This window comes from Dunckerocampus dactyliophorus, chromosome 10 (assembly GCF_027744805.1).
Source record: "Dunckerocampus dactyliophorus isolate RoL2022-P2 chromosome 10, RoL_Ddac_1.1, whole genome shotgun sequence".
Taxonomy (NCBI): Eukaryota; Metazoa; Chordata; class Actinopteri; order Syngnathiformes; family Syngnathidae; genus Dunckerocampus; species Dunckerocampus dactyliophorus.
Window position 1 is genome coordinate 10,666,796 of NC_072828.1, and position 27,269 is coordinate 10,694,064.

At 42.4% G+C, this 27,269-nt stretch overlaps 1 protein-coding gene across 10 annotated transcripts in view; it reads left to right on the forward strand.

The window, feature by feature from the left end:
* dab1a (DAB adaptor protein 1a) overlaps positions 1-27,269 on the forward strand; it is a 323,621-nt gene that overhangs the window by 231,235 nt on the left and 65,117 nt on the right. For all 10 annotated transcript variants that reach the window (XM_054789423.1, XM_054789421.1, XM_054789422.1 and 7 more), the window contains one exon: positions 7,914-8,193. In XM_054789423.1, the coding sequence (XP_054645398.1) occupies positions 8,121-8,193 (73 nt within the window). In that variant the 5' untranslated portion in view covers positions 7,914-8,120. The remainder of the gene's footprint in view (positions 1-7,913; positions 8,194-27,269) is intronic.

Below are 27,269 nucleotides of genomic sequence, written 5' to 3' on the forward strand. Positions count from 1 at the left end.
CATTTTTGTATCGATGTTGTCTCGGATTTGATGGTCCGGTCGTCCTTCGCTACATCGAGGTTCAAATATTTCCCCCTTGCTATATTGCGTTGTTTCCAGCAATTAATGAATTCATTAATGATTGCTGTTTCGTGGTTGACGATGGCCTATTATTAGTCAAAAAATATTGAAAGACAAGTCATATGTAGTATTCTGGTCACCAGGCATCAGTAATGTTACATCGATGAGACATTACATTAGATTACATTACCTTAACAGTACATGGAATCAGTCATGGCATGTCCAACATGATAAAGTCCAAAAAATGTCCTTCCATTCCGTGTGGAAGCGGTAAGTTTTTGGCTTCTTACTGTGTCCTTCTTCCCCGCTCCGATTGAAACACTTTCATAAGTATAGAACAAATAAATTGGAGGCTAACTAGTTAGCTTGGTGGCTTGCTATAAGCTATGAGCGGCCCTGCAATGATGCCGTAGCCTGTGCATTAGTGTTGCGCAATATGGTGTAAACAAAGAACAATAGGTGTGTAAAAGTAACTACAGTATATGGGTGTTATTTCATGTCTACAGGGCTCTAATACTGGTAAAAACCGTATTTAGAAAGTCAGGCAGGTTTTCTTTGCTCTAGCTACGAAAATATTCTGTTTTTTAATACTGAATCCTGCTTTGCGGAAATTCACTTATCGCAGTCGGGTCTGGAACCGATTAGCCGTGATAAACGAGGGACAACTGTATTTCAACTTGACCATGTCTTGAACTCAGACATCAGGGACAAGTGTAAACATTGTAAACATTGCTCACGTTTGGTAGATTTATACATATTCACACAAGCCTTAACCTGGTCTCAGTATGGATTGGTCTTAGTTTATGTGGTCTTGGAGTAATACCTCCAATCCAGTTCGGCAACAGCCACAAAAACTGTTGGCCTGGACCTTTCTGTTCCACTTGCTGATTTTACTGTTACTTTCTGTAGGGGTTAGCCTGTTTGATCCGTTTGAGGACCAAATGAGCAGAAAATAATGCAAAGCAATGAACTTTCAAAGTATTTTTTTCAGTGGTCTGTTGTAGCACACTCCAGCACTGTGGTCTTTTCGTTATGTCTTGACAGCGACCTCTGACTGCAGAAATGCTTTAAAAATTCCTGCAGATGAACTCTAAAATCTTTTAGAAAGTCAATGATTTTGATTTGTTGTTGGTGTAATGGTTACAAACCACATGTATAACCTTGTGTGGTTGGCAGGATGGAGAAATAGGACAGCGTTTTGGTGGTGGATGGGTGTTTTTCCTGCTGTTGGGTAGTGTCCAAATACATCCCAGCTCCGTTTCTCCCTTGCCGTCCGCCTGGCAGACTTTTATTGATTTCCTGGCCACTAAGCTCCTTTTGGCAGCATTCTGGCCGCAGTCTTACGACACACACACACACACACACACATACAGATCCTGACATCCCAGCCTGTTGGCACCATCCCCTGTATGGACATCCAATTTACGGCTCGCCGGCTTCAGACTTGACTTGTCTAAATCCAGACGCTGTAAGTCGTGTTCACGTCTGACTACAACACTACTTTTAGCTCGCTTGCTTCCGGGTTGATGGCTTCTGTTGGTTCCTCACTTCCTCGTTATCTGTACAGCTTGAGGGCATTTCTCAGTTGCGAGTGAAGATATCACGATTTTCTCCCTTCTGGGGACTGGAGATGTAGCGCTGGTCCCAAAGAAAGAGTCTTCTCCTGGCCTCCTCCGGAGGAACAAGCATATGTGGCACCAAGGAGACATCTGGAGAGTGGCTCTACAGCATGTTTTTTTTTTTTTTTACTTTTTAGTCATGGGCTAGCTACTGTTGTGTTGCAGGCATTGCATTATGGTCTTGTAGGTGGATTTTTAAAAGCCTGAACTGGTTCTATTCTAGCTTCTACCATTTCCTTGCCTCTGTCGCCAAAGTGCTTACTCATGTGGGACCTGCTCAATGTGTAAAAGGCCTTGAGATGGCTACTGCAGGAAATTGGCGCTATAAAATTAAAACAAACAAACAAAAAAAAATGTTAAAAAACATATTCCAAACAAATTTTTTTCTGTTAATATTTGGACTTTATTCTCGAAAAATTAGAGCCAGTTTGTTTCTAATATCTCCACTTTCTTCTTGTAAATGTTCTTCTCGTAATTATGACCTTTTTCCCATAATATTTTGACTTTATTCTCCAAATTTTTTGTAACTTTTTCCGCAGCCTAATTAAAAAAAAAATGACAACTTTATTCACTGTTTTGCTTGTTTCTCATAATATTGCCTTGAAAAACATCATCTTTAATATTTAGTGTTTAAACTTTATGCTACTAAAATAAAATTAAAATACTAACTAAAAATAACGTTAGTTTTCCTCATAAAATTACGACGTTATTCTTGTAAATTTCAAACTTTTTCTCCTTAGATTATAGCTTTTTCTCTTAGTATTTTGTCTTTAGTCTTGTAAAAAAAAAAAAAAATCATTGTTTAGAATGTACACACCTTAAGTAGATCAATAGGGAACAAAACACATGGTTGAAGTTAGTTTAACAGATTTATTAAAAGTGTCTTATTTTTCTTTAGTTTTTCTGAAGATGTTGCACCTCCCCACCCTGAAATCTCTATTCTAAAAATGGCTGCCCTACATCTCAGAATCAGAATGTGTGTTGCCACACTAGGAATTGGACTCCAATCTAACATCACTTCATCTTGTTGTTATCTCAATGACTTTACAAATGAAGAGTCATCAAACTGCCTTGGAGTGATGTTTTTCCTTGCCTTTGTCGCCAAAGTAGTTGTTGAGATAACATTTGCTGTGATTTGGCAATATATATATATATATATATACTGTATATATATATATATATATAAATAAAATAGAGATTTCTTGGCAGAGTGTTAGTCTTCATAAATTTTGCTTTATGCAAGCCAGGAGTGTCTGCAGACGTAAGTGTGAGTGTGTTTTCTGGTCCAAGTGGAGGATTAACCAACTGCCTTTCTTAAAGACAAGCTCCAGATGCTGCCTGAAAGGCTCGAGCTTAAAGGGGAATAAACACATTTTGGAGGACACAAAGGCTGGAGGAGAAAGTGGGAGTAGCGTGGAAAGGGGAGTGTGGGAGTCCATCCCTCTCGTAATTTACTTCTTTTGGCTTCCCATTTCCCCCTCCTATTAGGACTTCTTATCTTTGAAATGCTCACTATTAGTCATAGTTTTCAACTTTTTTTTCACTATTTATATTCTGGCAAGAACTCCATTGATTTTGAATGATTTTTCAGTATACATGGCTGAGATAGCACAGGTCATAACAACAAATCACATTTTTTTTTTTTGCTTTTTAATGCTGTACCAGTCACAGCGTTCAATAAGTCCTCCACGGTCGTATTATTTTGTATCATGAAAAGAACTCTATTGATTTGGAATTATTTTTTTTTTAGTATGAATTGCTGAAGTATCGCAGATCAAAACAACAAATCACAGTTTTTTGTTTTGCTTTTTAATGCTGTCCCATTCACAGCTTTCAGTAAGTCTTCTAAAATCATACTGTTCTGTATCATGACAGGAACCCTGTTGGTTTTGAATGATATCCCACTCAAGGTGGCATAGCTAGCGAGCTATGGTCAAATATCATATTAGTACTACCGGTAGTTTCCGTTGAACTGCTCATTACCAGTCATAGTTTTCGACTAATTAAACGATTAATAAGTTAATAAACGATCGCTGTGTCGTGTTTGTCTATGAACGATTATTAGTCCAAGTTTTTGGCTTCTTTGTCCTTCTTCCCCACTCCATTTAAAACACTTTCTTAAGTTTAGAATAAGTAAATTGGAGAGGCTAACTACTTAGCTTGGTAGGTTGTTATGCTAGCGGCAGCCGTCTGTTATGTCTCTGCAGTGATCCCGTAGCCTGTGCAATGTGATGTAAACAAAGAATAACAGGAGTGTAAAAGTCACTATTGGTGTGCTATTTCATGTCTACGAGGCTCCAATATTTAGAAAGTCATAAACAGGTTTTCTATGCTCTAACTACGAAAATATTTCCTTTAGTTAATATTGAATCCTACTTTGCAGAAATTCACTTATCGCGGGCGGGTCTGGAACCAATTAACCGCGATAAACGAGGGGTGACTGTGTACACAAACATTTTTTTGCTTTGCTTTTTAATGCTCTACCAGTCACAACTTTCAATAAGTCTTCCACAGTTTTATTTTTCTGTATCGTGACTGTATATATATAGGTATTTTCTGGCAAGAACACTATTAATTTTGAATGGTTTTTCAATATACATGCCTGAGGTAGCAAAGGTCAAAACAACAAATCAATCGTATTATTGTGTATCATGACAAGAACCCTGTTGATTTGTTATGATAATAATAATTAACGGAATGGGGCCTTGCACCCCCACACAGCTCAGGGTTCATGTGAGTCGGAGGGCATGTGCATTCAATTTCCTGATGCCACTGGTGGCTCTGAGATGAATTCAGGAAGTGACCTACTGTATGTATAGCTTCAAGGTGTCGTCTTCATCATATGTATCAAGACTATTTGACCTCATGGAGCTGACTTATTAGCGTATCCAGTTTAGTAGCAGATTGCCTACTTGATAATCAAAGTTTGTTGCCATGCCCCCTCACGTCTTATAGAACAGCCTAAAATGCTTCACGATATAACATCGCCCGTCTGTCTAGTATCCGTGATTTTCATTTGGGTTCTTTTGGTCAAAGTGCCTAGGATTAATTTGTTGAAATATAAATGCTGGTTTTAAACCAAAATGCCAGACTTTCTGTTTGCTTTGGAACATGGGTTCTCGAGAATTTTTTTGTGCACACCGCCATGATTGAAGTTGCCACCATATTTTGTGACGTTCAGTGAAACTGGTGGCAGGGGCAAATTGTTTTTCAACGTTTAAAGGGGGTGCTACTGAGTGAGTTTTGGGGGGTCATGTTTGGGACCCCTGAAATATCAAATTTTTCACCTAACCTGACACGTTTTCAAATTTTGGTGAGTTTTCATGCATGTAAAGGCCCTCAAAAATGCAAGAAAATTTGCGGAATATATCTAATAAAAAAAAAAAAAAAACAGCAGTTTAATATTGCTCTACCAGTCACAGCTTCCCATTATTTTTCAATGTGTTGGAGATGATTGTCCTGTTTAACCACAAGATACCTATTGATTTTGAGGGAAATTGAACTCAAGAGAGTCAAATGTCACATGACCACCTGTTTCCTTTTAAGTGCTCTACCAGTTTTCTACTGTTTTATATTCCCTAACTCTTTCTTTCCTCTCTCTCTCTCTCTCTCCATTCATTTGCTGGAGCAGGGCTGCAGATAATGCCTGTAATTGGAGTGACTCACACTTTTCCAGTGTGTTTGGACCAGATAAAGAATATTGTCAGCGTTTTGCCGACACGGCCTCTGCTGCCGGAATTAAATGGACTCTGTTCTCTTCTGTCGGTGGCAAATTAAAAGCCTCTCAATTCATCTGTTCTCGCCCAAGGCTTACAGGGGCCCTCCTATGCGCGTGGAAACACCGTAGCGAAGGACAGGGTCGGGTTTTTTCCTTTTTAATGGAAGAGATTTCCCTCTCTTCCTCACGAAGCACAAGTCTGCACTTGAGCAATAATAGATGGAGATGGGGGAGGAGAGGTCAGGACCGATATTTTTAGTTTTTGCACCTGGCGACACTTGGCTGCATTTATGCTTTTCATACATTCACACATCCTGTTTTGGGCTTCAATTGGCAGCAGCCAGTGAACACACCACGAAGAGTAGCAACAGATGATGCCTTCAGGTGCTAACAGATATTGGTCAAGGATTGCGATCGTGCCTGGAATCAGTGGGATTCAAAATGATAAAAACAAAAGAATGAACTGGGTCTGCCCGAAGTAATGCCTGTTAGACAAAGTAGCTCATCGTACGATACTGCAACATTTTGTGGATGTCATAAATCAGAGGTCACCAAAATGTTTGAGAGCAAGATCCCTGGTCTCGGCCATGAACCTCCTCCCCCAACACACACACACACACACACATATATATATATATATATTGTATATATATATATATATATATATATATATATATATATATATATATATACTTCCCAGGCCCCGCCTCTTTAAGGCGTCCCAGCTGTTACACTACGTATGACATCTTCCAAGTGCCTTATATTTGTATTTCCGTTCATTTAGCTATTTAGCTATAAATAATACATACAATTTGCTTATATATAGGCCTGTCTCATAAAAACATTTTGCTGGATGATAATTGTCCTACAAATTATTGTCGATAATCGCTATTATTGACAACAATTTTTGAGACAATTTTTTCATCATAGTAATGAAAGCACACCGAATCAAAAGCAATAAACTTGAATTTCTCAAGAGTATTTAATATTGTAATTGGAATGTCAAGCTTTTAAATAAATTAAACAAACAAAAAACAAACGAACAAAAAAAACTACACACGCAGTTATGTAATGTTTTGTTCAACTAATGTAGGCGGTCATATTTCAGCTGGACCACATATGGCGGAATAAAATTGAATTGAATTGATCTCCTTCAACACGTCTCCTTTCAGTCGGTTATACAGTTCAGGAATTGCTGTTTGTGACACGTACATGTACGTTCGGCCAGGCAATTCGTATTGTCTGTCAAACATTTCTAACATTTCCCAAAATGTTGGCTTTTCAACCATATTGAAAGGTTGCATTTCTTTTGTAATGTAGCGAGCGACACTGTCTGTGAGCGCGCACCATTTTGCGCTATTTGTTTTATATTTACTCTGCTGACCAAACCTCAGTAACCACTGGCTGTCGGCACAAAGGCTCTGCTGCACCTCCAGTGTTTTTTTTTTTTTTCCCATTTGGGAAAACTGAAAAGGATGGTTGTGTTTCAGGTGTGCATGCAAGTTGGTCGTATTCCTCTTCTTCCTTCTTCTTTTTCAATGAATGCCACATATCGATTTGTCTTTGTTCATGCGCTCACCTTGTTTGTTCTGTTTAAAACCAAAATATTCCCACACTGGGACTGAGGCATTCGCCTTAGAAATCCTCGCTTCTGTGCCTTCATTCATGTTACCGTATGCTGGCTCACGAGGCTAACTTGGAGCTAGCACTGTTCTGTGTTCTGTATCCACTCACTAGTAGCCCGACCTCCAGAAAGAGGCTGAATGAGAGGAGGGTTCATTCTCTCAGTTCATTCCACTATAGAACCAATGCACACAGACAGATGCAGAGTGAACCCTCTTTTTCATCCAACCTGTGTGGTAAAGAGAGACAAGGAGATGAAACACACACACGTGGATGCGCATGTCAATTTATTGAGGCCGGCAAAATTATTGGCTTTGTTTTTTTTTTTTTTATCATTGGATTAATTGATTTATTGATTACCGTGACAGGCCTACTTATATATAATGTTTTATATAATTGGTTTTGACCAATAATAGGCTATATTCATCCACAAAACAGTGATAATTGATTAATTAATTCATTTTTGAAAAAAACGCAACAGAGTGAGGGTGCGATGTTCAAACCGCGATGTGGCGAGGGACGTCTGTAATGCGTTTTTGCTCATTGCTGTAGTGGGGTAGTAAGAGTGCATTTTAGCTGCAGAAGTCTCATTGAAGTCATGAGCAACCTGAGTCTTGATGTTCGCCAGTGTTGTTTCTAAAAGTTTCATTTCAAGCCACAAAATCTTCAGTTTTTCACAGTGCAGGTGCAGAGCTGTTACTTAAGCAGTGCTGCATGCTTAGGAGTCTTATTGACAAGAAGTGTAGATCAGGTCGTTTCACTTTGTTGTGAAACAACATGTTCAAGCCACCCCGCCTCCCTCCGTCGCCCCAGGACACCATCTCATTCTCATGCCTGCCAGCGTTCAAAACAACTGTCCAACCGTTTTGTCCTTCTGTGTTGTGTATCTACAGCTCCGTACGGGTGTGCGCTGGATGTTGTGTCAGGGCTGAAGCAACAGTTGCCCCTCCCTCTCCCATGAGCCCGTGTGCCTGGACACACACGCCCGGCGCCGCCACCACGCACGCACACCCGGCGCCCAAGCACGCACCCGCCATCGCCACGTCGTCAGCCCCCGAGGAGCCGAGCGGAGGCCAGCCCAGCTCAGTCGGACCCTGAGGATGTCGACGGAGACGGAGCTCCAGCCGCCACTCAGCAGGCCCGGCAGCCTCAGGCGGGATGCCAAGAGGAAAGGTACGACCCGACAAATCTTTTAACATAAAGCAAAGAACACTATTTATTTTCAACAAAATCTGACATTTGAGGTAGCTGAAGTAAAACATTAGATCGGTCGGCATGTATTACTTTTTCTTTTTCCAGTTTATTATTCATGATAATATCTATTGCTTTTTATATTTTTTACATGTATTCTATATCTATAGTTTTTTTTTCTTTTCACCACAGGAAACCTATTGTTTTGACAGAAATGTGTGACAAAGAAATCATCCCTCCTTTTTGGATCTCTTCCAGTAACATCTTTCAAATAATCTCCCTCACTCTTTCAGGGACTATAACCTCTATCACCACAGGAAACCTACGTCTTTTAATGGAAAGATGACACAATAATCCTATTGATATTGATGGAAATATTGCTCCAGATAACATTCCCTTTTAAATGAGCCCTACAACTCATCATTTCTAATATTATACTTTCAAGTAATAATACTATTGATTGGGAGTTTTCACACATATGGCTTTGGTATCATCAGTCAAAGTAACAAATTATTAGATTTCCGCTTTTGGGGCTCTGCTAGTCACAGCTCTTCCTCAGTCTTTTGGGGATCATTGCCATGTGTTGCCACAAGACACCTACTGATTTTGATAGAAATATAGTTAACATAAGTTAAGATGTGAAATTAAGTTTCCTTTTAAATGCCCTCTACCAGTCACAATGTTTTGCTCCTCTCCTTGAGTTTGAAAACACATGGTAACATGTATCATTGAATGAAGTGGCCCTCCCTCTGGGCGGAGCCTGCTGCGTGCTGCTCTCTGACTGGCCGACCTGTGTTTCACGGACGTTGCTTTATTGTGTGTTGTCAGGCCGCGTGGGAGATTGGAAGACAAGGTCACTTCAGCGCTAATTACTGTAAAATATGATTTCAAGTGTAATTCACAGGTAATTAACGACCGGTGCGGTGCTAGCAAACAGTTGCAGGCGGGGTTGCCATTGTTGAGGATCAAGCAGACGCAGGTGTGTGTGTGTGTGCACGTGTGTGTGTGTGTTAGTGTGTGTGTGTGTGTGTGAGTGAAGCCACTAGCAGGTGTGTGTGAGATGCTTCCACAGCAGAGGTGATGTCAGAGGCTGGGCTGGGCCGAGAGCCATCGCCCAGCTGCTCGGTGCCACCTGGCTGACTGCGAGAGCGGCGTGTAGCTCTCTCCCAATAAGCACCTGATTGATGTAGCACGAATGCTGAACACGGCTAGGACACTGTGTGTGTGTGTGTGTGTGTGTGTGTGTGTGTGTGTGTGTGAGAGAGAGGGAAGGCTTGGTGCCCCCTTATGTCCTATTTAGAAACACTATTGTTTCACCACAATGGAGATCATGTTCATCATTCACTCTGCTCTCTATATTTGGACAGATGAAGACACACACACACACACACACACACACACACACACACACAGTACTGGGATTGAAGCCCAGAAGAGCATATGAGAGGTAAGATTAATGTCCTGCCTTCAGCATGGAGACTTGGGGGTGCTGTAACATCTCCTCTTTGCCTTTTCATGCATAACGCTTACACACATACAACACATACAATATGTACTATTTATAGACAAGACATACATGATCATCACCTTAAACCTTGTCTGACTGTCAACGTTTGTAATGAAAACAAGTCAGAATATTTATTTATTGACCACGGAGGGCAATCCAGATACATACACAATTATTCAAGAGAGAAATAAGAAAAAAATAAAAACATGCAAAATAGAAGAATAAATAAAAGGCACACATAATAAAGATTAATAATATAAAAAGAAATACAAATATAATTAAAGAAAAGAAAAAATAGAAATAGAGAAATAGATTTAACTATGCTGCTGCTACTATTACTACCACTATTACAACTACTACACTATACAAGAATAACAAATCAATGAATATTATTATTGCATAATGTGCAGTATTTGCAGGTTAAGTCACATGAAAATGTTTTTAAAAGGGAGGAAATAAAATAGAATAAGAATAATAAAAAAAATAAATATATAATATAATATAAATAATGAATACAAATCCCAAAGTAGAAGTGAAAAGTACAAGAAGTAAAAGTACAAAATAAAACGTTGTAAAATACCCCCAAGATAAAAAAAATATATAAATAAAAGTACAAAAATGAATGAATTTTAAAAATGTTGCTTTGGCTATGCCAACCACTATACCAGGGGTCGGCAACCTTTACCTTCAAAAGAGCCATTTTGCCTCCTCTTCCATTAAACAAAGATAGTCTGGAGCTGCAAAACACTACACACCTTCGAAACCTTTCCAAGTTTGAATCTTTTTAAAATTTCACCTGTTACACCAACAGAATTCAACTAACAGAAATGCAGAGTGCATGTGTAGCCCTATTTTGAATGAATTTAAACACTGAAGTATGTTGGTCTTTTTGAGTTGTTCCCGTATTTGTGTTAAATTTAAAGAAAAAGTAGCCAACTTTAACATGAAAAAGTCCATCTGCATATCAGTGCTGTCTGTTCAATATGGTTTACATCACTTGACTCATCACAAGCAATTCAATTAATGTCATCAGTTGCCTGCAGGTGATGCTTGTTGTCATTCTTTTGGTTTTCTTTTGATTTTATAAACAATTTCCTGTCTATTTTTGTATATTTCGAAAATGCGCATACTGCACAAAAGTAATTGTGTATCATGTGCAGAGGTAGTCAAATACAAGAATAAAAGGAACAATAATAAAAAGAAAAAGAAAAATAGGAAATAAAAGGTAAAAAAAGAAGGTTTAAAAGTAATTGAAATCGAATAGAAAAATAAAAATAGAGTGCAAAGGCTGCATTAGCCTAAATGCAATATCTAAATACTATACCACCAACATGAAACAAGCTATAATTTAGAATGTTTTTTGTCTACAGACTCATCACTCCTCTGATCTGGGTCATTCCACCTCGCACAGACATTGAAACACTATACACACACACGCACACACACACACACACACACACACACACACACAGCAGTGTGATGAAAGTCCAATGCAATCTTTGATCACACGTATTGTGCACTTTGGTGAATAGTAAACTTTGCTAACACTCCTCAGAGAGAATAGAAAATGCCCTTTTAGTTTAAAAAAAGAGATTTATGACCCCCTATTTATGACCCCAAAGGTCACATTCCATCATAGGCCACATTCCGTCATAGGGCCGTATTTCATAGGTCATAGGCCATAACTCATAAATCATGACCACATGACTGAGATCAAAGAGCCGGAAATCATAAAATGGACATCTGGAAACATGAGGTGACCTCGAGGACAAAAGTCATATTTCATAGGTCATAGGTCATATTTAATAAATCATTTATCACGACCGCGTGACTGTGCGTTCGATCCTCCCGTTTCTCTGGGTTTGAGCGTGTGAGTTTTTGCCCCTCCTCTTTCCCCCCTCCTCTTTCTCCTGTCGCTTTTGTCTGTGTGTGTGTGTGTCCATGGGTTTTCAATGATGTCTCTTTTCTTCACCAGTGCTGCATTTACTTTTCAATAAGCCCAATCTTCCAACAAGATTTCACTCATTTCAATCTCAATTGCATTATGAGTACGGAAACATGTTTGTAGGATATACATAGGGACATGTGTTGCTCAGTAGAGGGACGTAGAAGTCCTTGGAGCAGTATGAAAGAAACCTTTTCCTTTTTCCTTCTTCAATGTGTTATTTCAGAATTGGTAAAGGGTACATGCCGAATACAGGAAGTGAACAAATGTATTTGCAGTTGATGTGAAACAGAGAGGTTTAAATAAGTTTTGCTTCTTTCTACTCTTTTATTAGGAATTGGGAATTGTAACGTAATGTATTGTAATGTGTCATGTATGCATGTTCAAAATAAATTGAACCATTATTTATTGTCATTTTTGTCATCATTATCAAAGGTATTATTGTATTATGATACAACATCTATTTATGATTGTACAACTTTTTACTCCTACGTATATTTGATCTTATTTATTCTATTTCCCATTCTTGACTTAATTACTGTTGACACAAATTACACTTTTTCACCCAAAAATATAAGACCACCACCCAACAAAAATGTACAAAAAAAGGCAGATATGCTTAAAAATTATACTGAATGAGATTTGTTGTTCTGTCCAAAAAAAGGAATGGCTCGTGCACAGGAACACACACATGTACACGTTCTCAGAGAAGCTATGGATAATAAGCCATCATGGCTGAGCAGGAAGAGGGGCAGGATATAGGACGGTGGAATGCTAGCGCCCCCATTGCAGTGCTTAACCGACAGTCACCAGCTTTAAAAACGATTAAATTTAACATTTGAAGTTTACAAGTGAGGTAATCATACAAATGTTTTATTAAAAAAAACAACAGAATATAAACATTAATAAAACAAAAGGAGATATGAGATAAATGTCATGTTTTTTTTGTTCAACCATTTAAAGAAAGCCACGGATATTTTTCCATGTTAATGATGTAAAGGCACGTTTCCTTGCTCCTTGTCGTCATCCTGAATGTGACCCAAGCATGATTTCTCCACCAGGTCACACATTATTGCTTCAGCAGCACAAAGAAGCCTCTTCTCTGTACTTTCCACCATATCCTGATACTACATATGAGACCTGTTGAAGCGCGTTTTTCAGAGTAGGTTGGAAAACACTCTCAACTACCTTGCTGTAGTGGTTGATGTAAATGACACTTCCTTGTTGTGTTCCACATGAATGTTGCAACTGACTGGGATGTTCTGTGATGCATTCGTTACATTCAGATTGTGCTATTTCCCACACTGTCTGATCCAGACATTTTTTCAGCGAGGTTCAGAAGAGCTTGATGATGTTTGCAGTGAATCTTGTTTCCTTTCCAGCTGATAAAAGGGTATGGGGGTCCATTCATTGTCGCCATAATCCCAATTTGTAGAGATGTTGTAGAGGTTGGTGCTCGTCTGGCTTCTTGCTTACTTACATTGCGCAATCTTTAGGTTCGGAAGGAGCCGACTGTAACAAAATTAAACGTATTGAAGAGAAAGTGGTATGCATTTTTGGTATGCATAATGCACGTTTTATTTACCAGTAATTTGAATATGCTATGAATTTGCACGGCAGCATGGTAGTATCAAGCATATTGCGATGAGAATGTCAGAGATGAAAAGGAAATGTATAGGAAGTTCTAATGACCACTTTTTTAACACAGATATTACTCAAAGTTTAGAAAGCAGTGTTTTACATAGGGTGAGAATACCATTATAAGAATGTTATTCTAGGAATCTTTTCAAATTATGGGTGATGCTCTTGTGATAACAAGTAACGGGTTAATATTACTTGAAGATTTAAGCGTTAAATAGGGGAAAAAAATAGTTTCTCTTCCCTCGATGAAGGTCTGGATGTCAGTAAAATGTAGCGATTACAGCTGGTGGTATTGGTGAGTATTGGTGAAAGGGGTTAAAGATTGAGCACGCATGGTCTGGTCCCTGAGATCCCCCTTGTCCTGGAGACAAGTCAGAACATGTTTTTATTAAATAATGTCTGCTTCTCCTTCATTTCCATCATTTCATCATAAACCTCAACCTGGATGACTTTCTCTTCAGGAGGAGATCCAAAATGGGATCAATGTTGCAAACTCTGTTGATCAGATCGCTCATGTGTGTGTCTGCTTGTTGGAATGGAGGAAGAAAAAAAATTACCAAACATTTCTCTATTAATGACGATGGTGCTTTTTAGAACTTACCATATGAGCTGTTCATGTCAAAGATATTTAAAGAATTTCTTGTCTTTTTGATTGAAAAAGACGGGTTATGCAGGAGCAATTGCTAGATGTGGACTTTGGTGAATGACTGTTTTGGACCAATAGGTTTGAATCTCCTTGTGTGTCTCGCTGTATGCTCACCAGCATGTTCGTCATCTAAGTTTGTGTAAAAAGTCTTGTGCTGGTGACAGTTTGTCACTAGAACCGATTATTTCATGTATCTATCGTAACTATTTTTACTGTATGTGAATACTGAGAATGTTTCCTGTGTTTGTCAACTACTGCTCACTAGTAAGGTACACACTCGAAGGACTGCGAAGGATTCCAATGTCTAAATAGTATAGCCTATGACTTATAATGAAATGAAATATTTGGTTTGGTTTGGTTTAGTTTATTTGAACATGAAGGTTACAATGGAATACATCTCATGAATCATTCTTTGACAGTTCCACATGTCCAAAAGGAGTAGGAAGAAGCAAAGCTTATTTAATCCTACCCCCCATCCATTCTACATCTAGTACAGTACATGTAGTTCACTTCCTGGATTCCATGTCATGTTTTCAGTGATAGTCAGGATAACACATAATAGATAACGGTGAGATAACCCTCCCCCCAAAAAAAGAAAGAACATTCATAATAATGATAATAATGATGACAATACTAAATAAATAAATAAATAAATAAGAACAAAGCTTTTTTTTTTTTTTTTTAAACACAACAAAGAAAATTATAAAAAAATAATAATAATAAATAAATAAATATAAATAAATAAATAAAAAATAAAATTTAATTAAATAAATAAAAAATAAAATAAAATAAAATAAAATAAAATAAAATAAAATAGAAAATAAAAAAATAAATAAGATAAAATAACAAACCTGACAGAACAATCAGGACTCTTCTGCCTTGTATTTAGCAAACATCAACTGCTTGTATTGTTTTTTGAATTTGCTCATCTCTGTACATTGTTTGAGTTCTTTACTCAATCCGTTCCATAATTTAATTCCACACACGGAAATGCTGTGGGTTTTCAGCGTTGTTCTCGCATATAAATGTTTTAGGTTTAATTTTCCTCTAAGATCATATTTCTCCTCCCTGATCGAGAAATACTTGATTAGATTTTTGGGTAACGAGTTATTATTAACTTTATACATTATTCTAGCGGTTTGAAAGTGTACTAAATCTGCGAATTTTAATATCTGTGATTTTAAAAATAAAGGGTTTGTATGTTCTCTATACTTGGCATTATGAATTATCCTCACAGATCTTTTTTGCAATACAGTGAGTGAGTGAAGATTGCTTTTGTAATTATTTGGAAATACTATCTTCTTTGAACACTTAGAGTGGTATAGTGTTTGGAAATAAACAAAAAATCTGTATCGTGTGTATTGCACCTATAGAGAAGATGACATCATACAACAAAAAGAGCATCCTGTTGTATCAAATTAGGAAGATCCTATATTGCACCAGTGAATGATACCAGTAGGATTTCATGCAAAGTAATGTATAGATGGCATGCATATTGTGTAATTACCAACTTCTTAACTGTGACGTTCCAACTGTACTAAAAGGAAAAAATGAAGAAAGTGGTAAAAAAATAGGTCAAAAATGTTTTCGTGTATTGACTGTGATTTAGAAAAGACAAATTGAAAAATAATAAAGAAATAAAATGAATTAGAAACATCATATCCATTCAGACATCTCAGATATTTTTCCAGTTGTGTAAGAAGTTGGATATCGCCCCCTACAATGAGACCCACCACATCTCTGCGCAACTACACCTTGAATAATAATAATAATAATGCTAATAACAACAACAACAATATATTATGGTTTGGTCTGGCTAACTTCTTGACCAGCAATTGATATCTTTATGACTTATTCATGGTCTTTATAAGACATCTAACATCTTTATGACTTAGTTATGGTCTTGATAAGACATCTAACACTTTGCGGGCCGAGGTCACCGATGGGTCAAGTGAGGTGTGAGAGGTGCTGGAGGTGGGCCTGGATGTGCTAGATGTGAGTTGCTCTCAGAGCGCTTAAAGGCAATTCTAATATTGCATGAATTTTTCATTTTAAACACAACATTCATACATAGCTACTAAAATACAATGAAGTGGTCAAACAGCTACAGAGGGTGAAAGTAGTACGTCTCAATAAATATGTATTGAATGTAATGTATTAATGACAGAGAAGGAGGAGGGCCGAAAACTCACGCACACACACACGCATGCGCTCAGAGAAATGGGAGGGTCAAACAGGTGGTTGTGATTTATGATTTATGAAATATGACCTATGAAATATGACTTTTGACCTCTAGGTCACCTCATGATGTCCAGATGTCCGTTTATGGTTTTCCGGCCTTTTGATGTCAGTCACATGGTCTTGATTTTGTGACCTTTGACCGTGGGGGTCATAAATAATAATAATCCAAATGTTCAAAATTTGACTAAAGGGTATTCTCTAGTCCCTCTCCTCCAGTTGTTGTGTATGGTGTCAGCTTTCCTTTCACGTTTTCTGCTTCCTGTCTAGCCTTCTCGCTCCTTTCCCTAAATGAATATGAGTCGTCTAGATAGCTGATCATCATTACGGTGTAAATGGCGATGGCGCCGCAGGGAGGGGTCCCTCACTCTTCTAATGTCCTCTTCCTCCTCCTCTTCCTCTTCCTCACTCTATTGTGACTCCTAAATGACCTTGCAGCAAAAGACACAGCCAGGAGAGAGCGAGAGAGACAGAGCTGTTTAATCTCGAGCCTTTTGTTTCACTGCACAGAAGGAATGCAGAAAGAACGCTGACACTGTTGTGTATCACGCAATCACTGCATGTTCTGCCTCTCCTCGCCTTCTATTTTTCTTCAATAGCCATGACAAAGGTAGAGATGACCTTTGACCTTTTCTCATTTGAAGGAGCGCAGCATTCTGCTTGATGCGGCGCCGGATGGGTCGCTCTGATTATTAGTGGTCAAGCTGTTCTTGAAGTGGAGTAGTCTTTCCTAATCCTCAGTAAATCCAGACAGATTGTGTCTATCTCACCGCTCAGACTCTCTCTCGTCTGCTTGCACTACTACTACTATGGACAAAAGTATTGGGACATGTGAAAGGAAGTGAGAATGTAGTGAGTGTCCACTTGGGCGCTGCTGCCCCACTCAGGTAGAAAAGAGAGAGATGGGCACAAACCGATATTCATAAAATAGCAGTGGAACCTAATTGGCATGAGCACTTGTTGCTTGGCAATAATTATGCCCAAGTGCATGGCAAAGAGCACTGCTGCCACACTCGACAGAGAAAGAACAGGGCGATACGGACACAGACGCACATTCATAAAATTATTGTGGGTGCGGTATTGTGGGTACTTTTTGCTAGACAGAATTTGCAGTCATGTCCAAGGGCAGGGCAGAGGATGCCCCTTTGAAAGAACAGGGAGAGCCGACACAGACACAAGTGACACATTCATACAATAACAGTAAAACCTCTATTTTGCGTGGCTGCTTGTTGCTCGGCAGTCATCATGGCAGGGAGAAACACATTCATAAAGTAACCTTTTTTTTGCATGGCAGACTGAGTAGAGAAAGGATCGAGAGAGCAGACACAGAGACACATGAATGAAATAAAAGTGACACTGATGTTGATCCTGAGAGAGGACTTGTTTTAGTAGTGCATTTCTCATTATAGAATAGAAAATGTCCCAAAATTGTTGATTGTTTAAAGAAAAGGTGTAGTCCAAACTGATTTCAAAGCAGCTTCCTTTGTGTTGTTGAACAATCATCATATAAGATCATAGTGTCCAGCTTGCCTCCTTTTTAGACTTTTTCTTTTTGAATTACTGTTTTCATAATTCATGTCATGTCCAGACAAGACTCCATCTGCCTTTTTTAATGGTGCAGGCTACACATATAATAACGCACACACACGATGACCCCTCCCTCCATGTACCAGTGGCACGAGTGCAAGTGTGTTTGTGCAGTATGGCTGACAGCCAGCGGCGTAAAAGACAATAGTGTGTGTGTGTGTGCATGTGAGATGGTTTGTCTCTAGTGTGTGATTAGCAAACACATTATCGCCTTTCTGTGGATATTATGCACACATGCAGTCTATCTGGAGCAATCACTGCAGACATTCAGCATCATATGTGTCCCCAGTGGATTCTCTGGCACAATAACCGTATTTTAAATGTGTCATCCTATCTTTATGTGGCTCAACCTTTGACATCCCACCCTTTCTTATGTATTGTCGGTCCATACAAAAACTGTTTCTGTGTGCGTATGTGCGTGTGCGTGTGTGTGTGTCCTCCATGAGATGTAATCAGATCTGTTCCCTCCAATCAGACTGAGGTTGAATTGAATTGGCTCTGTGTGCTGTTGTGGTTTGTCATTGGAGGCCAGAAGTGGACGCGAGAGGACACAAGGTGGGGAAAAAACGGCACAATGTGACATCCTTCTCGGAAAATGACAACAATATATTCATCATGCTGCTCCACCAGTGGTGTTTAACCACAGTAAACTGCAGTACTTAAGGCCACTTGTTGCTAGGCAGGATTTGTGATGATGCCCTTAAAGCCTATCCTGTGCTTTTGCAACAGGACAGGGAGAGTCGGCAAGAATGCAAAGCAGGAACGCTAAGTTAAAATACCCTTAAAGTCGTGCAATTTTGAATTCGACCAACATTTAAAATTAGGGATGCTCCGATTGATCGGCCACCGATCAGTATCGGCTGATTTCTGTGAAAAAGCATATGATCGGCATATGCCCATTAAGAAAAAAATATCACATATGTCTTGCTCTGATGTCTTGAGTGGTGCCCCCCCCCCAACACTGCGCAGGCGTGCGGCTGCAAACCCAACATCTCTGCTGTGTGGAAGTTATATGCTATTTGTGAGAATGATGTAAAGTTTGCATCCTGCAACACGCGCCACAAAAAATATCCCGCCGGGGTAGCACGTTAAAAAGCTATGATATGGCATTTGAAGAACACTTGACGGAGTATGGTGAGTTTTTGCGGCTCACGGTGCAGCAGCAGTTAAGATTAGACCAGTTAAGATTAACGATGTTGTTGTATTTAACCCATTTCAGTGGTTAACTTCTTTTGACACGTGTATTACATTTGAGAGTGTTACTTAAAAAAATCACCTGAACAATTAGGAAGCATTTTGATGTTTTTAATGGCCACAGCTTGACCCAGTAATCCCTCGCCAGTTCTCGCTTCAAATTTCGCAATTTTCAAGCATAAAAGCATTAAAGACATCGTGATGCGATATAATATTCTACCGTTGTCAGTAGGTGTCAGTAATGTTACTGTAATGTTTGGTGAGACACGCAAACACCACACTGAAACAACAGGCTTTTATTGTTGGTTATCTGACAACAGGCACATAAAACAGGCTACTGTTGCTGCTGTAACCCATGCCAACGTAAAACTCAACTCTAACCCCCAACGTCACTTCCTGTTTCCTAGCACCGAAACATATTTACAGCAACATAAATTTATGTCTTAAATGGCTTATTTTCTGTTATTATGTCTACTTTATTGGGTAATACAAGTGTAAATGTATATGTAACGGGTGTTATTTTATGTCTAGAGGGCTGTGACGAGTGGAGATGGGGTTGGGGCCCCAGAAGCAGAGGCAGGGAGCTTTAGACGTAGTTTAACACTTTAATGCAAGTGTGCAGGCAAAATCCAACAGAGTAACAGAAGGCGATGGTGCAGAAAAGGCAAAACTAAGAGTCACCATGAAATAGTCCAAGAACACAATAGAAGGAGCTGGCTGGGTAGCTGGGTAACAGCTGGGCTAGCCTGGCTAAAAACCAGAAACAGGGAAAAGGCTGGCAGCGTGGTAGGAGTCCACGTGTGAGCAGGCGGCGGTTGTCAAAACCAAAGAACCAGCAGCGTCCAGCTGTAAGCAGTCAGCTTAAATGGATGGCGAGTAATCAGTAACAGGTGTGCCCAGCGTCCCCGCCTCCAGCCCGCTCAAGGTGTGACTGCAAGGGAAAAAAACACAGGCCAGGAGAAGGCAGGAACTAGAGCAACATAGAGCACGAAGACAGGTCACTGACGAACGTGACAGTACCCCCCCCTTAATGGACGCCACCTGGCGGCTTACCTGGCTTCTCAGGGAATTGACTATAAAAGTCCGAGAGAAGAGTGGGGTCCAGGATGAGAGACCGGGAGATCCACGAGCGATCCTCAGGGCCGTACCCCTCCCAGTCCACTAAATACTGGAAACCCCTGCCCCTTCTTCTCACATCCAAAATGGCCTTGACCGTAAATGCTGGGTGGCCGTCAACCAACCTGGGAGGAGGAGGAGGCACCTCCGGAGGGCTAAGGGCGCTGGAGGAGACGGGCTTCAGGAGGGAGACGTGGAAAGCCGGGTGTATCTTGAGGGATTCAGGGAGGCGGAGCAGGACCGAGGAGGGGTTCAGGACACGTTCAATGGGGTTTAGGGCCGATGTATCTGGGTTGAAGCTTCTTAGATTCGGTGTGGAGAGGTAAGTCGCGGGATGATAGCCACACCCTTTGTCCCGGCTTGTACTCAGGAGCAATCGAGCGGTGGCGGTTGGCTAAACGCTGATTGCGTGTAGAAGTCCGTGCGAGGGCAGCTCACGTGTTGCGCCAGGCCCGGCGAGCGCGGCGCAGGTGTGCATCAACGGAGGGGACTGCCACTTCCGACTCTAGCGAGGGGAACGCCGGGGGTTGGTATCCATAAGCCACGTGAAATGGAGAGAGGCCCGTGGCAGCGCTGATAAGGGTGTTGCGTGCATATTCGATCCATGGTAAGTTGAAGGACCAGGAGGCGGGTTGTAGATGGCAGACGCAGCGGATGGCGGCCTCCAAATCCTGGTTGGCTCGTTCAGTTTGACCATTGGTCTGGGGGTGATAGCCTGAGGACAAGCTGGGCGAGGCTCCAAGGGATTTACAGAAAGCCTTCCAGACTGCCGATGTAAATTGCGGTCCCCTGTCCGAGACCACGTCCAGGGGGATACCGTGGAGTCGGAAGGCATGGGAAACAAGTAGGTCCGAAGTTTCGAGTGCTGAAGGGAGCTTGGGGAGTGCGACGAAGTGAGCCATCTTGGAGAAGCGGTCCACTATAGTGAGGATGACTGTCTTGCCGTTGGATGGGGGTAGTCCTGTAACAAAATCCAGTGCAATGTGGGACCAAGGGCGGGAGGGGATGGGAAGCGGCCGGAGAAGGCCCGCCGGGGCCTGGTGAGACGACTTGTTCCGGGCGCAAATGGGACAGGCGGCCACGAATTCCCGGACATCAGCTCGAAGGGAGGGCCACCAGAATCGCTGCGACAGGAGGAACGTGGTGCGGGAGACTCCAGGGTGGCACGCCATCTTTGACTCGTGTGCCCACTGAAGGACATCGGGGCGAAGTTTCGGGATGACAAACAGCCGGTTAGCAGGGCATCCTTCAGGAGCAGTGACTTCCTTGATAGCGTTGGCCACCTGCTTCTCAATATCCCACTGAAGGGCACCAAGAATACGGGACTGTGGGATGATAAATTCCTGGCGGGGTTCCTCTGGGAGAGGAGAATGTAGTCGGGAGAGAGCGTCTGGTTTGCTGTTCAGAGAGCCCGGGCGGTAAGTCAGGGTGAAGTTAAACCGGGTGAGGAAAAGGGCCCACCGTGCCTGTCGGGGGTTGAGGCGCTGGGCCGTGCGCAGGTATGCCAGGTTCTTGTGGTCCGTGTGCACAATAAAGGGGAGCTCCGAGCCCTCCAGCCAGTGCCTCCACTCCTGCAGCGCTAAGATAACGGCCAATAACTCCCTGTTGCCAATGTCATAGTTGTGTTCCGCAGGGGTCAGGCGACGAGAGAAGAAGGCGCAGGGGTGCAGCTTCTGGTCGGTGGTCGAGCGTTGGGAGAGGACGGCCCCTACGCCTGTGTCAGAGGCGTCAACCTCGACGACAAATTGAGAAGAGGGGTTGGGGTGAATGAGCACAGGAGCAGTAGTAAATAAAGATTTTAGCTTAGTAAATGCTGAATCAGCCTCTGGGGACCATGTAAAAGGGGTTTTAACAGATGTGAGCTTCGTCAAAGGTTCTGTGACACGGCTGAAGTTTCTAATGAACCGACGATAGAAGTTGGCAAAGCCTAGGAACCTTTGAAGGAGCTTCCTTGATGTAGGAACGGGCCAATCGACCACAGCCTGAATCTTGGCCGGGTCGGGACTAAGTTGACCACGTTCCACAATGAAGCCCAGGAAGGAAACTGTAGGGGTGTGGAAAGAGCACTTCTCTGCCTTGACATATAATTTGTTTTCTAGTAGCCTTTGGAGGACCAACCGAACGTGTTGAATGTGTTCCTCAAGTGAGGAGGAGAAAATGAGTATGTCGTCTAAATAGACAAAAATAAATCGGCCAAGCATATCCCGAAGGACATCATTTATAAAACTCTGAAAAACGGCAGGGGCGTTGGTGAGCCCAAAGGGCATGACTAAATACTCAAAATGTCCGAGGGGAGTATTAAACGCAGTTTTCCATTCATCACCCTCTTGGATGCGAACCAGATGGTAGGCGCAACGGAGATCGAGCTTGGAAAATATTTTAGCAGTATGAAGGGGGTTAAAGGCAGAGTCCAGTAATGGCAGAGGGTATTTGTTCTTAACAGTAATATCATTGAGTGAGCGGTAGTCGACACAAGGTCGTAGAGATTTGTCCTTTTTATCAACAAAAAAAAATCCAGCAGCTAATGGTGACGAGGAGGGGCGAATGAGGCCGGCCGCAAGAGAGGTGGAGATGTATTGCTCCAAGGCTTCCCTCTCAGGTTTGGAGATGTTATATAGCCGAGCGGATGGCAATGCGGCACCTGGGAGGAGTTCAATGGCGCAGTCATATGGCCGGTGAGGAGGAAGTGACTGGGCTCTCTCACTGCTAAATACCTCCCGAAGGTCGTGATAAACAGGGGGAATGGAGGAAAGGTCAATCTTTTCAGGTAGCCTTACATGCGCGGGCGAAGAGCGTGGGCATGCGGATTTAAGACAGTGAGAATGACAGAAAACACTCCAGTTAATAATGGTAGACTTAGCCCAGTCAATGTGTGGGTTATGTTTAAGTAGCCATGTAAGCCCGAGCACAACGGGTGCCGCGCGGGAGGGAATGACGTAAAAGTGCATAGATTCAAGATGATTACCTGAGATACGGAGAAAAAGTGGAACGGTTTGGTGTGTAACGGTCGCTAGGTGGCGCCCATCAAGGGAGTGCACTACTTTGGACACAGGTAATTTAGTTACAGGAATGCTAAATTGTGTAACAAAGGACTCGTCAACGAAGCTATCATCTGCTCCGGAATCAATGAAAGTGTAAACATCTATTTGTCCGTCAGACCAGGAGAGTGTACCTGGGAGTTGTAGTCTGCCCGCCGTGTCCGATGAGGAAGTAGTGCCAGGGGGCGTGTCCATGGGAGAGCGTGGAGGGCTGGGATGGGAAGCTTGAGTGCGTGGGCTGTCGGGGCGGACGGGACAGCGGGAAATGGTATGACCATCCTGGCCGCAGTAGATGCATAGACGTAGAAGTCTACGTCGGTTCCTCTCGGCGGGTGTGAGGCGACTTCCTCCCAGCTGCATGGGCTCGTCAAACCTTGGTGCCGGAGGAGAGTCGAGAGTGGACTGCCGAGGCGGGTTCTGGTGAGCAGGGTATCCGCCATGGCCGTGTCCAGGAGTTGAGCGTCCCTTGTCCGCCTTGCGATCGTTGAGTCGCTTCTCAATGCGGATCGCCAACGCGATGAGGTCATCGAGGTTCGCAGGAGCCTCCAGAGGGATCATCTGGTCCTTGATGGTGTCGGCGAGCCCGTCGAAGAAGACGTCTAGCAGAGCAGGGGCGTTCCAGTCGCTCTCCGCCGCGAGCGCGCGGAACTCGATGGCGTAATCCATTGCGCTGCGGCGTCCCTGCCGTAGGCGTAGCAGAGAGCGCGCCGCTTCGCGGCCGGGGGGGGTCCGCTGGAATACCTGTTCCATGGCTTTGGCGAAGGCGGCGTAGGATGAGCAGATGGAAGATCGGCGACTCCACTCCGCCGTGGCCCACGCTCCTGCCCTTCCGGTTAGGTGGGACGTGACGAAGGCGACCCGGGCTCGCTCGGAGCGGAAGGCTGCCGCTTGAAGCTCGAAGTGTAATTCACATTGAGTGAGGAAAGATCTTACGTCGCCAGAATCTCCGGAGAACCTTTCAGGCTTGGACAGCAGCGGGCCGCATGCAGGTGAGTTGGCGTCGGACGTGGGTGGGAGGTCGGTGGGTGTTTCTGAGTTAGCTGGCGGCGCCGTGGCTGAGGCGTCGTGTTGCAGGACAGTCAAGACAGCGGAAAGTTGAGCCTCCAGAGCATGCATACGGGCGTCTTGTCTGTCTGACATGTCTTTTACACATGCACCCAAAGCGTTTAACTGTTCTTCCTGCTTGCCCAGGCGTTGCGCCTGGTGGCGTAGTGCCAGTTTTACGGGCTCAGACTCTGCGGGGTCCATAATCCTCTTGGCTGGTTCTTTCTGTGACGAGTGGAGATGGGGTTGGGGCCCCAGAAGCAGAGGCAGGGAGCTTTAGACGTAGTTTAACACTTTAATGCAAGTGTGCAGGCAAAATCCAACAGAGTAACAGAAGGCGATGGTGCAGAAAAGGCAAAACTAAGAGTCACCATGAAATAGTCCAAGAACACAATAGAAGGAGCTGGCTGGGTAGCTGGGTAACAGCTGGGCTAGCCTGGCTAAAAACCAGAAACAGGGAAAAGGCTGGCAGCGTGGTAGGAGTCCACGTGTGAGCAGGCGGCGGTTGTCAAAACCAAAGAACCAGCAGCGTCCAGCTGTAAGCAGTCAGCTTAAATGGATGGCGAGTAATCAGTAACAGGTGTGCCCAGCGTCCCCGCCTCCAGCCCGCTCAAGGTGTGACTGCAAGGGAAAAAAACACAGGCCAGGAGAAGGCAGGAACTAGAGCAACATAGAGCACGAAGACAGGTCACTGACGAACGTGACAAGGGCTCTAATATTGTTAAAAATCCAATTCAGAACGTCGTAAACAGGTTTTCTATGCTTTAACTACAAAAATATTCAATTTAATTAATCCTACTTTGCAGAAATTCACTTATCACAGTCAGGTCTGGAACCAGTTAACCGCGATAAACGAGGGATTACTGTATTCCTATTTCCAGTGTTTTCAAATGGGTTGTGACAAGCTTTTTTTTATCAGACAGTGCCTTTGCTGGTTGGAGTATGCCACCTAACTCCACCATTAGCCATCTACCAGCTTTTACATTGTATGAGCTTTCCATCATATCCATCACATTACCAACAGGCCTCATTCGCCCACGTGTCACACTCATGGTCAAAAACATCTTTATTCAAAATACAGTGTGCAACACTAAAAGCCTTTTATTTAACCGTCATACCATTGTGTCACAGTGTCTGTGTAGTTTGTGCATGTGTAGTGTGTACAATAGTTGGTGTAATCGTATCAGTATGTTCACCTTCTCAACCGCATTACTAACTACAGTCACCATAGCAACCGTTGGCTCTCTGCTCATAATTTTCACAAAAGGAGAAAACATCCCAATGTCACACACACACGCACAAACACACACACACACGCACACAATGGAGGACAACACTGGCCCTGCTGAGTACTGAAAGGACATTTGATATTTGTCTCATATTGACAGGCTGCTGTTGTCTATTTCCACAATCACAGCTGCACTAAAGGTCTTGAACATTGGATATTACAGCTTTCTTTTCATCGTCTCATCTTTTCTATCTTCAGTTGAAAAGTTTTTGCAGGGTAAATGCAGCATATATTAGGTGTGCTAAGGACGTGTACTCACGAACTCGGGTGAATTTGAAAAGGCGTATTTTCTGCGTACAGCCTTTTGTTCACATGAAGATGGCGTTTTAGGACACTGGAAATGGAGCTTCAGGAATACTCTGGCCAGGGTGGAGATGCCAAACAACCTTCCACGCCTGCATGAAGGTACAAGAGCCTTGATTTTTGTGGGGGGGCGGGTTTTACCTTTTACCCTTTAAGTGATTGACAGTGTCAACATTGGCTAATTAGTAATTTACATTATGTCATGTTTTTAAACCTTATTTCAGAACAGAACTTGGATTTATTGCCGTAAGGTTAAAAAAAACAAAGGTGTTGGTTTCATTTTGTGCAGTGGTAGACACGTGCAGGCGATTAAAACATTAAACGTTAAAACATTCAAGTGTGCGCTGATTTTAACGTTAATGGATACGTCGTTGTAGCAGCTGTATTGCAGCGCTGAGGAGAGATGCCGCGGCAGTACCCAGCATACCTTGCAGCATTATCATGCTTGTTGATTGAAAGCACAACAATGGGCCTCAGGATCACTCTGGTCACACCAGATACTAACTGGGTTTTTGGACCCCCACAGGACCCGCTCAGTACAATTAAACTGTACATTTTGGAGCGGCTGTTTATTGTGTCCAACCTACGGAACACCTGTGCAACAATCATACTGTTATGGTCTGCCACTATGTGAGGTGGATGGATTATGAATTGAATTACTAACACAGATTTGTGAATATTTGCGTGAGACAGGCCTTTTGTGTATGTGAAAAAGTTTTAGATCTTTGAATTCAGCTCATGAAAAATAGGAGACAAACAAAATTGTTGCCTTTTTTGTGCATGTTTTTATTCTCCTATTATTAGCCTTAGGGTAGTGAGAAACAAGAACAGAGAGATGTTCTTCAAGCTTTAGGACATATAAATGAGTTCCACTGTAGCAGAGGTGATGAACGTGTGAGGTGGACACACACTAGCAGGTGACTTGCTCTTCCTTTTTCATTCCCTTCTGATGTTCCTTCACCCAGCTTTGCTTCTCCGCTCTATTTCGCAACCCCCACCTGACAGCCCAAGGCTGCGGCTTCACTTGGAACTGGAGTAGGGCCACAGGAATTCAAGTGGGCCCCAGATTTTGGGGAGGGGAGGATGATGTCAGGTACGAGAGGCACCACTTTGGACTCGGCATGAAAAGGCGACTACTGAGTTTTGAGGAGATACCTGAAGCTCTTACAGAGAGAGCCTCTGGTGGCACAAGAATGCCTCTTGTAATGATTGCTGTGGTGCAGGAGTGGCCCGTGGTTCAGGCCCATGGGGGGAGCGGAGTCAGCGTTGCATGAAAGGATGAGAGCCTCTTTGTTTTTTTTTGTAATGCTGTGACACACTGTCAGAAGGCGGACAGCACACAGCTGCACACACAAACATAGCTGATGCTCATAAATGCACATAAACATGGCCGCTATGTTGCCCTTGGTGAGATGTTTAGTCCAAGGAGATTGAAGCTATAAATTTGGATCAGATTAATAATGGTGCGTTCACACTAGCACCCTTGAGTCTGTTTTCATTTGAAGTGTAGT